Raw genomic sequence first — 13,500 nt, forward strand, 5'->3', positions numbered from 1 at the left:
GCAGAGAAAGCACGTTTGCTTGTTGTCACTTACTCTGTTTCCTACGTTAGGAGAGAAAAATAATTAATTGCAAAATATGGTACCACCCCCTGGCAGCAACTAACTAAAGTATGTTTTGGAAATAACGCTCTTGTCAAATACGTTTTAAGGCACTTAAACAGGTACATCATATTTGTGTGTAAAAAAATAAAATATTCATTGAAGCAACATTCACAAGGACGAGTCTTCAGCATCACTTGTATGTACACGCCTGTACATATATACACTGCTTCAGAAAGCACGCCCCCTTTGTTATACTGTTGGCCTTGTCAACTTCACTCCCTACGAGAAAGGAAAACATGTTCAGAGTTGGACAGCAGCTGTGAGCAAAGTAAAAGGATCAGTTAATGCCAGATAATTCATGCTACTAGCAGGAATGGCATTATATATATATATATAATGGCAGGTTATATAATGCCGCCTCAATGGCATTATATAACTAATAATCCAAACCTCTGTACACACACAAATTTACCTGCCCACCTTCGTGGCCAGCACATCCTTTCATCTGCCCATGGACTGGCTTGGCTACTCAAACGGATCCCCTCTACACTAGAAGACGGCCGTGGGTCTTAATCAGTATTGTTTGCAAAGTAGAGGAGGTCCACAGGGCTACGTTGAGGACAGACTCTTTGTATTTACTGTAGTGGCCAAAATCAGTGGATAAATTCTGGATTTTTCTGGATTATTCTAAATTAGTCAGTGATTATTCTACATTAGCCAGTGGCAGCATAGTTTGGAGTGGTTTCTTTGCAAACGAAAAAAATGAACAATATCGTTCAATTTAGTCTCCCTTTTAGAAATGTTTCTGTTACTCTGTAGAACAAATCCCAGCCCCTTTAAAACATTTAGAAGAAAGATTTACTCTGGTAAATCTGTTCTCTATCACTGCTTATTACTGATAAGAGTACTGGGATTTTCAAATAATTTTCATCATTCTCTGTCAAAAATCATATATACCAATTCTGAAAATGCACATATATATTAGTGAACATAAGCATAAATATGGAAAAAAAGGGGATAAAAAGTAAAAGGAAGAAAAACGCACTAAACTGCTCCTGTACGAACTCCAACTAGGAGGCTCAGAAACGATGTAATAAGATGTAGCATTTTGTTAAGTAACTGAATTAGTGAACAAGCTGGACGGGCTACGCTTCCCAGGTAGGGTCCTGGGGACCTAGAGCCAGCCTTCTAAAAGTGACTGTATATTACTATCTGGAGCGTCACCGTGGCATTGGGGAAAGATTTAAGGGGCCAAATCGATGAGGATTCAAGTCCAAACTCCAGCACATGACCTTGGGCTAGTCCCTCAGCTCTCTGAGCCTATTCCCCAACCTGGAAAATGGGGACGGCAAAGCCTGCGATGAACATCCTCGTAGGCAATGATGAACAACAAGGGCAACAACAATAACCAGAACCTCCAGCTTTTATCAATACTTGGCAAGTCATCCTCTACCACTCTAACTGCAGACCTTATCATTAGTCTCACAGTGGCAGAAACTGAGATACAGAGAAGTCACGTATGCCAGGGTCACAGGTGAGGAAGTGGCAGAGCCAGCAGCCTGACCCACCCTCTGCATCAGTTAAAGGGTGGAAGGTGCTCTGCACACAGAGTTCAACAGGGGGTGCTGTGGCCCTTCCCTTTTCAGGATATTAAGGACATGACACAGGGTGCTTTGTCACTGGATGTCTCTTCTTCCCACACATTCCCTAAGAACAGCTGCTGCCTCGTGCGTAGACATAAAACAGGCCTGCGGGCCTAACCCACTGGAAGAAGCCAGCTCTCAGTGAGGGCTACCATCTTATGAGCAGTGTCTAAATTTCTCAGCAATCACTCAGCTGACTTTATTTTGGTCGATAATTTAGGAAATCAAATTGACAAATATCTAATGTGGAACAAGGTTGTAAGTTTGGTGAAATTAACATTGTGTGGGCTCTTCTGCCACTTAAATGTCATTTTTTAATGACCACACACGATTTTGCCATATAAAGAGGTGATTTTGTGTCTGGAAAATTAAAAAGAAATTAGGTATTCTAGATAATGCCAGGTTCTATCATAGTTAGAAAGGGATTTGAAGTCTGGACACAGATGGGCGACTGGGTGGGGCAGAGATGATATGCACCAGAGTGGAGGGTGTACTTATTCTGAGTATATATGCTGAACCTTTACCCTGATACAATAAACCCTTCAATGTGAGTTAAAAAGAGCTTCTTACAACTGCATTTAAAACATAACTTTCATTTATAATAATTTAAAACGATTAACCCTCAACCCTCCTGTTCAAATTGAAATGGATCAATGCACTGTTATTATTATTTTTAGGTAAGAATATTTACCATTTTACCAATGAGGAAACTGAACCATCTAGTGGTCAGGAAACTCCCCAGTGGTGGACTCCAAATTGAGAATGAGGACTTGCTAGCAAAAGCTAAAGTGTAGGAACAGTTCACATTCCAGAATAGCATTTCAATCTAATTTGGATATAAAAAAAGATCTTTTTGGAGTCTTACCTTCTGCCTTGACACCATCCAAGACTTTATTGTTGGCACCAACACACTTCCCAGCAGGATTTGAGCTGGGTGGTAGATGAGCAAGGGCACGGATATTAAAGAGAGATGCTCATGGCCTGCGAACACTATCTTCAGCATCGGAATTCCTGACGAACAAAGACAGAAAATCCAGATGCAAATTCAGTCTGTGGTCAAATTAAAGACATACTCCATTAAAAGCAGAACTTCCTTCCCCATGAGTATTCATGGAACTGAAGTAGGACGAGCTCACCAAATCTTTCTGTCTTCCTTTACCATATAAAGCTCGAAGCTCTAACTAGAACAGATTAAAGGGAAACGGTGGTCAGTATTCAAGGGCACCAACAACTCTCACCGCAGGTTAGCAGCCTGTCTAACAAGGACAGGAGAAGAGATTGCATGTGACAGATTTGCCTTAAGAAGGATGAAAAAATATTGGTAAGGGAGAGGTTAAAAATAGATCTACTCTTGCTTAGTTGAGAAACAGCCTGTTGGTCTTTAGGGAGACCTGCCTGGCACTAGTTCAAAGCTTACTTCTGAGAGCTAAACGGATATGGTCAGATAACGTGTGGTATATGCTGTTCCAAGTAGGAGGGTACTCCAAGGAGCTCAGAGTGCTTTACAATCATCAAGCAAGGTGCATGCAATTTTGTGTACAGCAGATGAATTGCAAAATTAGGTCTAAATGTTTAACCCCCACCGTCAACGTCTTAATGGAACTCAAATATATGAACACTACTTTGTGATTCTACTGTCTACAACATCAAGGGCAGGGTGTGCATCTTTTGTAAGTGGCTGCCTATACAGCATACCTTTTGAGCGTCTATAACTAACACAATTCAGATAATAGCAGTTTAACTATTATTACCAATTGTTTTAATACAGCCATGGTCTTCGGAATTGCTATGTACATATATCAGCTTTCTCGACTGAGTAGCTTTAATAGCTTAGCTCTCTTCTTGTTTCTCTGAGAATGGCCTCTGTAAAGGACCTGGGCTCCTAAACCAGCACAATGATGGCACATAAATAACTTTTTATTATAACGCAACAAAGAAGACTTGGCTTTTTCAATTATTTTTAACTTCTAATAAATTTTAAACCTTTATGCAAAAATGTATTTCATGGCTGATTTCTTTTTCACAGGCTCACATATCATTGCCATAAACTGTAAACACTTAACCCTGCCCACACATAAAGTCTCTCTTAAAGCTTCCAAAGTACTTGTGTAGATTTTTGCAGTTTCTGTCTTCACAATAATAGAAATGAAAAAAGAACTTTTTGTTTCAAAATAAGCTTTAAAAATGTTTATTGTTGAAAAGCAGCATCGGATATTATAGTGTTGGAAAGTTACTGCGATGAGAACATTTTAAGATCTGCACATAATTCCTTCTATTCCTAGAAAGGTTATTCCTTCCTTGGCCCAAAAGGATGGTGCTAAGAAACTGGGGACTGGGGTATAGTAAAAGTAAGACTAAAGGGAGTAAGTGATAGAAGTATGAAAATATTTTGTCTCTAACAGTGACCAAAACAGGACTTTCTGACCTCAAATTTGAAGACTATGGCTGCTGAGCTACATCACCTGGGTTGTACTTTCTGGGCTACAAATCTGAGCTCTGTGTCATTCTTTAGCAAACGCACATGGGCTCAGAAGGAAGCCAAAGAGACAGTCCCCGATGTCACAATATGGAAACAAGAGTGTCTCACCCATAGAGACAGTCCCCAGTGTCACAATATGGAAACAAAAAAAAAGAGCAAAATTTACTTTAAGGTGACAAAGTCTTACACAAAGAGCCACAGCAATGACGCCAGTGGTGGCAATGACTGGCATCAGCACTTGTGTGTCACGTCCTGTTGAATGTTTTCCCCTGGTCAGTGAACTACACCCAACAATAACCCCATGAGGTGGATGAAACCATTATTTTTACCATTCTACCAACGAGGAAGCCATCTAGTGGTCAGGAAACTTTCCCCAGTGGTGGACTCCAAACTGCAACTCAGAACACATGAATTTCCAGTTTTCTGTTTCAAGTAGGGTCAGTTCAAGATGCCAGGGGTACTGTAGGTGCAGTGGAGAAGAGGGCCTGGCACACAGAAGGCTCTCTAGCCCAGCTGTCCCTTTGGAACTCATTCCCCTTGAAGTACCTCTGGGGCAGAGACCTCATCGGCCTCCCCCACTGCCCACACCAGGATGTCCCTATGATTTCACAGGCGTGAAAAGCTAAGTAACTACTAGGTCTATCCCAGTAGAAGCAAAGGAGCTGTGGATTTGAAGACATAGCCAGTCTTCACTCTGAAAAGCTTCTGGGGAACAAGTGGCCTCTAATTTCAGGTTGTAGGAAGCTCTCTTCTGGCCCTTGTGGGTTCTTCAGCTCTCAGCTCTCATCTTCAGACTCCCCTGTCCATTCACTGCCCTCTCCAGGGCCGTAGGTCTCTGCAAAGATTGGCCCTCCGGGTCCGCTGCTAGCCCAAGGTTCTGCCACAGGGGCAGTACAGGAAAGCTAGAGAAGGAGGAGGTATTTCCTTCCAGGATTTTCGGCTTCCTGCGGGCAATAGCTCCTTAGCCAGGCCAGGATAACTGGCTCCAGCCCATAACTCACTGAGCCCCTCAGAGCCACAGCACCAGCCCTTTTCTCACTTTGCCTTTTTGTGCCTCACTTGAAAAAGAGAAGCAATTAACAGTGACTTGCAGCTGCTGTGGATGTTGGTCAAATTAAGTAGGAATTTCTCCCTACCACTTCATGTTCCTGCAGTACCTTCTAGCTGGTCATTAGGGTCAGGACTTGAGATCCCTTCATGTGTCCTCTGTGTGTCACTTTCACACAGTGGGTGCACATGGCAATCACACAGCAAGGGACACAGAGTGGGTGCACATGGCAATCACAAAGCAGGGACACACAGTGGGAGCACATGGCAATCACGCAGTGGGGGACACACAGTGGGTGCACAGGGCAACCACACAACAGGGACACACAGTGGGAGCACATGGCAATCACACAGTGGGGACACAGAGTGGGTGCACATGGCAATCACACAGTGGGGGACACACAATGGGTGCATCTGCCAGTCACATAGTGGGGGGACGCACTGTGGGTACACATGACAATCACACAATGGGAAACACAGTGGGTGCACATGGCAATCACACAGTGGGAGACGCACAGTGGGTACATGCCAGAGACTCAAATCACATGTTATCCATTTTGGGAACCTTTATTATCCCTTATTACCTTACTTCTCAGTCATTCAATTACCTACTTACCCTTTCAGTTATCAGATTTTCTTCATAATCCCACGTTTCTCACAGCCTTTCTTTATTCCTGCTCTCCAAAGGTGTTTTTTTTTTTTTTTTTTTAAACAGCTTTTGGCCACAGCTGCGTTTGAACCCACCACCTCTGGCATATGGGGCCGGCGCCCTATCCCTTTGAGCCACAGGTGCCGCCCTATTCCTGCTCTTTCGGTCTCTTTCTCACCTTCCTTCCCTGCAGTCCCAGCAGAGCTTCCACTTGGTGCATTTTCATTTTCTCCACGGTCAGAGTAGAAACGGAAGCTGGGGCAAGCAGAATGAGAGTTAACTCCTCCATGCTATGGTGGTGGTCATTTAGAAGAAGGGAGTTTACCCCTCCGCTCTAGGGCATCTTTGCCACGTTTCCAGCACAATCCGGATAATAGGTCAAAAGAGAGAGGACAGAGACATCTTTAGAAGCTACTGCATTCATTACACTGTGATTCTGTCCCCTGGCCATGAATTTGGCAAACTTTGCTCTTCAAGTCAAGTCAGGGACATCGGCTGTACATCTTATTCCAGAAGCTGACATAATGCACCACCCTTCTTCTCTTCACTCCGCAATAATTCACTTCCTCACTCACTCATTTGTTCAGCTAGCACTCCGGTAACTGATCAACCACTCTGCCACGGGCGAGGCATGCCGGAAGCAGTGTGTGAGGTGACGCTGCCTTTCTGTAACTTGCTGGGCATGTGGGTGGCCGCTCACACCCCCCTCCTCACCCCCATCCTCCAGGGCTCCGTCAGCTCTCAGTTGCACTTCCCACGGGGTCTCCAAACAGTCTCTCTGCCTTCAGGCTTGTCCAAGCCATTTTCCACTCTTTGACAGGAGTGGACATTTTAAAGTGCAAATCTGATCGTGTCAAATAATGCAGAAGTTTATCACCTGGGACAGACTCCTAAGTGTGTCATACAAGGACTTCATGACTCAGGCCCCCAGCTTTTGCTCCCTCTAAATGCTCCCTCTAAATCTCATGACTCCTCTGCCCTTTGACCTCCGTGCTCCGGCCACCTGGTGGCTCCTCCCACCTACTGAGTCTTGCCTCGAGGCCTTGGCAGCCCACCTCCTTCTGCCTCCTTCTGCACCCACCTCCCACTGGGTGACCTGCTCAGCTCCTTGGTATCCTTTGGCTGTCAGCTCCTCTGAGAAGCTGTCCTCTGCGTCCCATGGCTGTCCTTTAGATCCTCTGCCAGGGAATTGCAGCCTCGCCCGCTCCTCGGGGTGGGTTTCCTCACCCAGCTGGAAGCTCCGTAGGGTCAGTGACTATTTCTTCTTCATCTTTGAGCATATGGTAGGTGCTCAAAAGGAATGTGCTGAATGAATGAATTGGTATTTTTCCAAATTCCATCATAAAGTTACTGTGCAGACTATCACTCCATTTTCATTCCATTTGTTAATTAGAAAAAAAAATAGTAATAATTTAAAAACCCAAACAAACTTACTAGAAAGAGTTTTCTTTTTAAAGTAAGATTTAAATATAGGACTCTTTTCATCTTGCTATCACTGCAGTAATATAAATGAAGCAAATTAATTTTAATGCTCCCAGGTACTGATTCTGTGTCACCATGGTTGACAGGATTCAACTAGACTTTATGAGATGGCATTTGACTTTATGGAAGGGAACACTCTGCACGCATTTACAATTTTACAGGGACTTTAAGCTGTCATGCTGAAAAATGTTTATAAAACATTAATCAAAAAATGCCTCTTTAATACAATGCATTGTCTGAAAGATGTTAGAAGGCACATATTGTAAATGGATTCTTTTTCTGACTAAAGTAATTTCCACCAAAAGCATTTCCCCACTGCTCTGCCAGTACACTGGGTGGAGAGATGAAGAGCACTTTCCCAGCACATTACTACCTGATCCAAACACTTGGGAAATCACTAATGTACAGCATGCCATATTTCCATGTCACACATGACACATTTGTCTAAAATTATCCAACAGGGTTTGACACTGCAGCATATTCCTTAAGCAGAGCTTTCAACTGACATCTGCCAAGTAGGAACTTCAAGTCAGAGCTTTCTTCTTCTAACAAGCAAGTAAGGGTTTTCTTTTATCCTATACCCAGGATGGAAAGGATAAAACAATATGTACAACAGCAAGTTTTTTCCCCCTTATTTTAAATATGTTTATTTTATGTTCTCTGAATTAAAAAATTCCCTTTGTATCGCTGTTCGAGTTTCAATAATTACTACATCTATCGGATGAACAGTTTCTTATTTTTCTTACTTCTTTTTTAAGAAACGGGCATGTTGTTTCTTTGATTAAATACGGACTTTTATTTAATTTCCACCGAAGGCTGCTCTATTGTTCACGGCATAAAAACTATCTGTGTTGGTGTTCAGAGTTTACTTGGTGATAACAGGAGCACGAAGTTCCCACCTTTCATTCATTCATTCATTCATTCAAAAATACTTTTGGGGCCGCTGCTATATAGGAGTTTCTAGGTGATAGGGATACACAGTATAAGAAGAATAAGCCAGACAAGGTCCTTGCACTCGTGGGTGCTGCTTTCTGTAGGTCCTGCCCGGACCCCAGTAGCTTCCCACGGTCTGGGAGCCGAGTGCCAGCCCTCATCCTGGCTGCCCCAACCGTCACTAGCTTCCCCACTTTCCGTAACTCAAAGCTCGGGATCATTTTTGACAAATCCCATTTGTCTCTCTACTGCTAGATTAAGTGACCAAATTCTGTAGATTCTTTCCTCATTTTCCATTCCCTTTCCCTCGCCGTTTTCACTGCCGTCTTCCTAATTCAGTTCCTCATAAAATCAGGGCAAGATTATACTTACAGCCTCCTGACATCACTCCCTGTCTTCAGACTCTTTCCCTCATCAATCCTACAAACCACAGCCAGATTAATCTTCTCCAAACCCACATTAATTAAAGCCAATGCCCTGCTCAAGAACTGCAATGGCTTTTCAGTGCCCATTCATCACATCCTCGACCTATTTAACTTCGGGAGAAAGAGTTCCTACTACCCCCATTCTGCACGCCATGGCACGCGGAGTGTCCTGCAGCACTATCTCATCTAATGCTTACATGGCCCTGTGAGGGAGGAGGCAGTCTGTCCTTTTCAACATGAGGAAACTGAGTTAGGGCAGTTAAGGAACTTGCCTAACGTTACACATATGGTAGGTGGTACAGGCAGATTGGACTCCAGTGTATATACTTCTAATCACTAATCCATTAAACCCAACTTGGCCTTGCCAAGTGCTATCCATGGCTCAGGCCTAGCACTTTCTCATCTTTTAGCTAAAAGCCCCACCTGGATCTTGCCCTTTCACTCCACGTACCTGAAACTGAGGGGTTCGCTAAGCCTCATTTTTCTATTTTCCTCCGCCTTGAAGGTGGCCTTTCTACCAATGTCTCCATCTTTTGAAGAATGAAGGCTCTCTTCCCAGTCTCAGCATGTAATTTAGCACTTGATTATGTTGTCATTATTTTCTGTGTGTAGGTTTTGGTTTCTCCCAAACACAAAGTGTTATTTTTTTTCTTTCTTTTTTTTTTTTTTTTTGAGACAGAGCCTCAAGCTATCCCCCTGGGTAGAGTGCCATGGCACCACAGCTCACAGCAACCTCCAACTCCTGGGCTCAAGCGAGTCTCCTGCCTCAACCTCCCAAGTAGCTGGGACCACAGGCGCCCGCCACAACGCCTGGCTAATTTTTGGTTGCAGCCGTCATTGTTGTTTGGCGGGTCCGGGCTGGGGATTCGAACCCGCCACCTCAGGTGTACGTGGCTGGTGCCTTAGCCGGTTGAGCTATAGGCGCCGAGCCTATTTTTTTTTAATTTTAATCTCCTGTAATGTTTACACAAAGAAACATTACAGCCTTTCTTTATTCTCAATACATAAATGATTATTGAAGTAAGAATAGGTGCTAAAATAATGTTTCCTACACTGAGAACGATAAGATTTAGAACAAATCCTATGCATTCTCTTTAAAGTCTAGTGAAGCAACTAAATAGAAGGAGAATGCACTTGGCTGCCCCTCTGGGAGAGGGTTCTACTTCATAGGGAAAAAATACGTTCCATATGGCAAGAAGGAAAACAATCGGATGAACCAAGGAACACAAACTCTGGAGTGGAGTTTGAAGTGGAGTATGAAGTAAGGGAGAAGGTATTGAAAACCACCACTGTGTCTTTTAAGGGCTAATATTACACTCACTTTCCCACTAGCTGAGAGACTGTATACTCCAATCGGCCGGATCGCTTCCTGCCTTTCAGAGATTCATTCTCCTGAATGCACACGACTTGTTTCCCATTCAAATGCTTTCTCAGAGTTTTCGCTGGGTTCTGGAGAGAGCTGCTGACAAATCTGGACTCCAGTTGCTTCTCTCTTCAGTTGTCATGGTGATTTCCCACTTTTGTTTAGTTCCTTCTTAGTTAGAAACATCCATAAGTTTACTACCCAAACGTCCTAACGCTGTTGTTTGAATCCTGTCTCTTCCTCCCCAGTGAATCCCTGCAAAAAGCTCATGCTTGTCTTTGGAATTCATCGGGATAGATGGTCTCTTCAAGCATAATGGAATCCAGGAAGGCAGGTGCTGTTTGAGGAACACGCCACTCCTTTCAGACAGCGCTAAAGCCAATCTCTGTGTCGACTTTCTCTTCAGAGACAACAGACTAGTGACACAGATTTATCTCAAATTACTAAACAAAGGGGCAACTGATTGCACAGTTTCTAGAGCACAAAATCATCCCACACTAAGGTACCACAGTGGTTTTAGGATTGGGTTAGAAAAGGCCTTCAGTCAGGATTATCCTAAAGCAAGCTCATTTTCAGTACTAATAGCTGTTGTTCCACACAGGGACGCATCATAATTATACCCAGGAGCCTAGATAAGGCTGTACAGTGCAGCAGTTAGGAAGCCTGGCTCAGGAGTCAGGGAATCCCAGGTTTGAATCCCCTGTTCCCCATTCACCACCCATGTGATTTTGGTTAGTCAAGTTATTTAACCTCCATTTTCATATCTATAAAATGTACCACTTTCTAGGTCTTGAGTTTTTTTCTTTTTAAAGAGTAGGTTGAATAATGTACAATATTTGGTATGTAGTATACATCCATTGTGTGCCAGACACTCCTTAAGTTGCTCTTACTCACTTAATAGGGAGAGAAGATGGACAACACCACCCCAAAACTAAGCAAAGAGCCAACTCCAACCAATACCAAAATCACTGCACAGGACAGTGGGGAAGGCTGCACTACTGTAGGAAAAAAGTTGTTAGGCAAAATGGATTCAGTGAGTGGACTTACTCTAATTTTTCTCTCCTTTATCTTATCCTTTCTCTCCTTTATATCCTTTATAAAGCCACCTATCTCCAGGTTGAAGGGTATGGCTTGCCTGCTACATGGGTGGGCACTGTCCCCACCCCAGCTTGACGGTGGTCTTTGGGGCAGGCAGTGTTTAGTCTGCACAGTCCCCAAATCCCATTCTCATTGTAAGCCTGGCTATTCTAGGTCTTCTTCCAAACCCATTCAGGGACCTTCCAAGGGCTGGCAAGCCAGCTTTCTGTGGAGCCCCCCTGGGAAGGGAGATAGGCTATCACAGATCATGTGACCTGCTCTCTTTGCCCCCGAACTAAATGACGAGTCTTCTGCTCACATTCTCTGAGCAGTTTTAATACGCAGATTGCACTGCCTTGCCCTTGCCAGTGATTTATATTGCACTTCCTTCCCTGTTCTTTTTGTGTCATTCCATCTTAAACTAGAAACTCCTGCTATTTCATCTTTGGCATGACCCCATCACACTATCACAGCCTCGACTGTTGCTGTACAGAAGACACAGAAGAATTTTTTTATCTTTTTTATTCAAAGAGTCATCCAAAGTGAGGTACAGCTGAATGATATATGGGAATTAGAGCTCTCTAGAGGTTTCCTCAGTATCCCAGTGTTGGGTTTACAGATTTAGCATTTTCAAATAGCTGAATACAAAGCCAGCAGCAGCGGCTCTGGGGTCTTTGACAAACTCCCTCTGCTAGGCCTCTGGCAGAAAAACAGGAGCAATCTTGCACCAGTTATAGATAATGGACAAATGGAATTTTGATTTTCAACTTCCAAAGCCTTAGAAATGTCATGTGGTTAGCTCTGTAGGTAGCACGTGACAGCTGAAATCCACACAGGAGATGTTAGCCACACATGCTACAAACTGGGACCCCAGCAGTCTGTTTCCACCAGAACTGCTTTGCCATCAAGCTTCAGTATTGCTCCCCTCTCCCCTTAAAAAGGTTTGAAGCTCAGATTTCTTTTTCTGGTATAGTCAGGAGTTATTTAGCTATGCGAAGTAAAACTTTCCTAAAAGTCTTAGCCTTCTTTCAGATTTCAAAACCAGAATTCTAAAGTATTTATTTATCCAAACAGAAGAATTAGGCCAAGAGGAAGAAAATTAACAAACATAAAGTTATAAACTGGATGCCTAAGGCCATCATCGAGAGAAACAATCTTTCCAGTAATCAAATCTTTAGAAAAAAAGAAAGTGGTATTCGTGTTTTAGTTTTCCAGCAATCAGACCTTACCTAGGACTTCAGAAGCCATATCTGGAGTTTATGGAGAATTTTAGCCTCTGTTTGCTGTTGGTAAGGCATAACGTTGACTGCAACAAATCGTGCTCACTCTGTGCCAGGGACTGCGGGGACAAACATCCACTCATCTACTCCTCACATCCTCATGTGAGTAAAACAACCACTATTATCCCCATTTTTCAGATTAAGAAACTGAGGCAGCAGATAAATAAAAACTAGCCCAACGCCACACCCAGCCAGCAACAGGATGTAGCTGGGATGTGGATACAGACAGATCCGCTCCAGAGACTGCGTGCCCCACCACGCTCTGTGCCTGAGATGCCTGAAAGGGTAATATGTCAGAATACTTAGGAATGCTAGAAAAGGGATGTTTGATAATGTTGAGATAGAATAATGGAGGGTGAAGATCTTAGGACGAGCTTACTTACCCAAGAAAGGTCCGAAGGGAAGAGAGGTGCCCATTTCAACAAGGCTGTCTATGGCTGGCGGGGGATGGGGGGGAGGCTTTTACTTGCTTTAAATAAAAGTTGGTTGATGACCATTTTCAACACATTAGCAAATTGAAAGATTTTGTTTCAGCCTTCAGTTACGTGGGCTATAATTCTATTGCTTTGCTGAAAGTTTTATGTAAATAAAGATGCAAGAAAAGACCCAAATGAGCAGCTGGCGTTATTTCTGTTTTGAAACAGGTATGTTCTGATTGGAAAAGATGTTAATGAATGGCCCGGGCCGACTCACCAGATGCTGACAATGAAACATTTAACTCTACCAATTGAAGGTTTCTGCCTCAGAAGATTAGGTACACCTTCACCTGTCTGACAGCATTGTAGGCGTAATTAGCAAGCAGGGAATTCAAGAATGAATTAAAGAACGGAGCCAGAAAGGCTTCCTTCAAATACTAGCTGTGTCTTCCAGGAGGGGCCACCATGTTTATGCGGAGAAGTTGGCAGGAAGTAGTGAGATTCCTTTTTTCCATTTTTAGGCTGTGAATGAAGAGTTGTTTAGTCTTCTAAGGAGACAATCTGTCTAATGTTCACACTCACAGGATGTGAAAACATCAAAAATAGAATGAGAATTTCATATGATGAAAATAACACAAGGTCAGAAGAATATATTTAACATGGT

The 13,500-nt window shown here is 43.3% G+C and overlaps 1 protein-coding gene across 2 annotated transcripts in view; it reads right to left on the minus strand.

The window, feature by feature from the left end:
• Nucleotides 1–13,500, minus strand: part of SLC10A7 (solute carrier family 10 member 7) — a 298,910-nt gene continuing 285,410 nt past the window's right edge. For both annotated transcript variants that reach the window (XM_023513454.1, XM_003790202.3), the window contains 2 exons: nucleotides 2,551–2,696; nucleotides 1–321 (listed from right to left, as the gene is read on the minus strand). In XM_023513454.1, coding sequence (XP_023369222.1) covers nucleotides 292–321; nucleotides 2,551–2,696 — 176 coding nt within the window. In that variant the 3' untranslated portion in view covers nucleotides 1–291. The remainder of the gene's footprint in view (nucleotides 322–2,550; nucleotides 2,697–13,500) is intronic.

This window comes from Otolemur garnettii, unplaced genomic scaffold (genome assembly GCF_000181295.1).
Source record: "Otolemur garnettii isolate 467f Iridium unplaced genomic scaffold, OtoGar3 scaffold00041, whole genome shotgun sequence".
In the NCBI taxonomy this organism is placed as follows: Eukaryota; Metazoa; Chordata; class Mammalia; order Primates; family Galagidae; genus Otolemur; species Otolemur garnettii.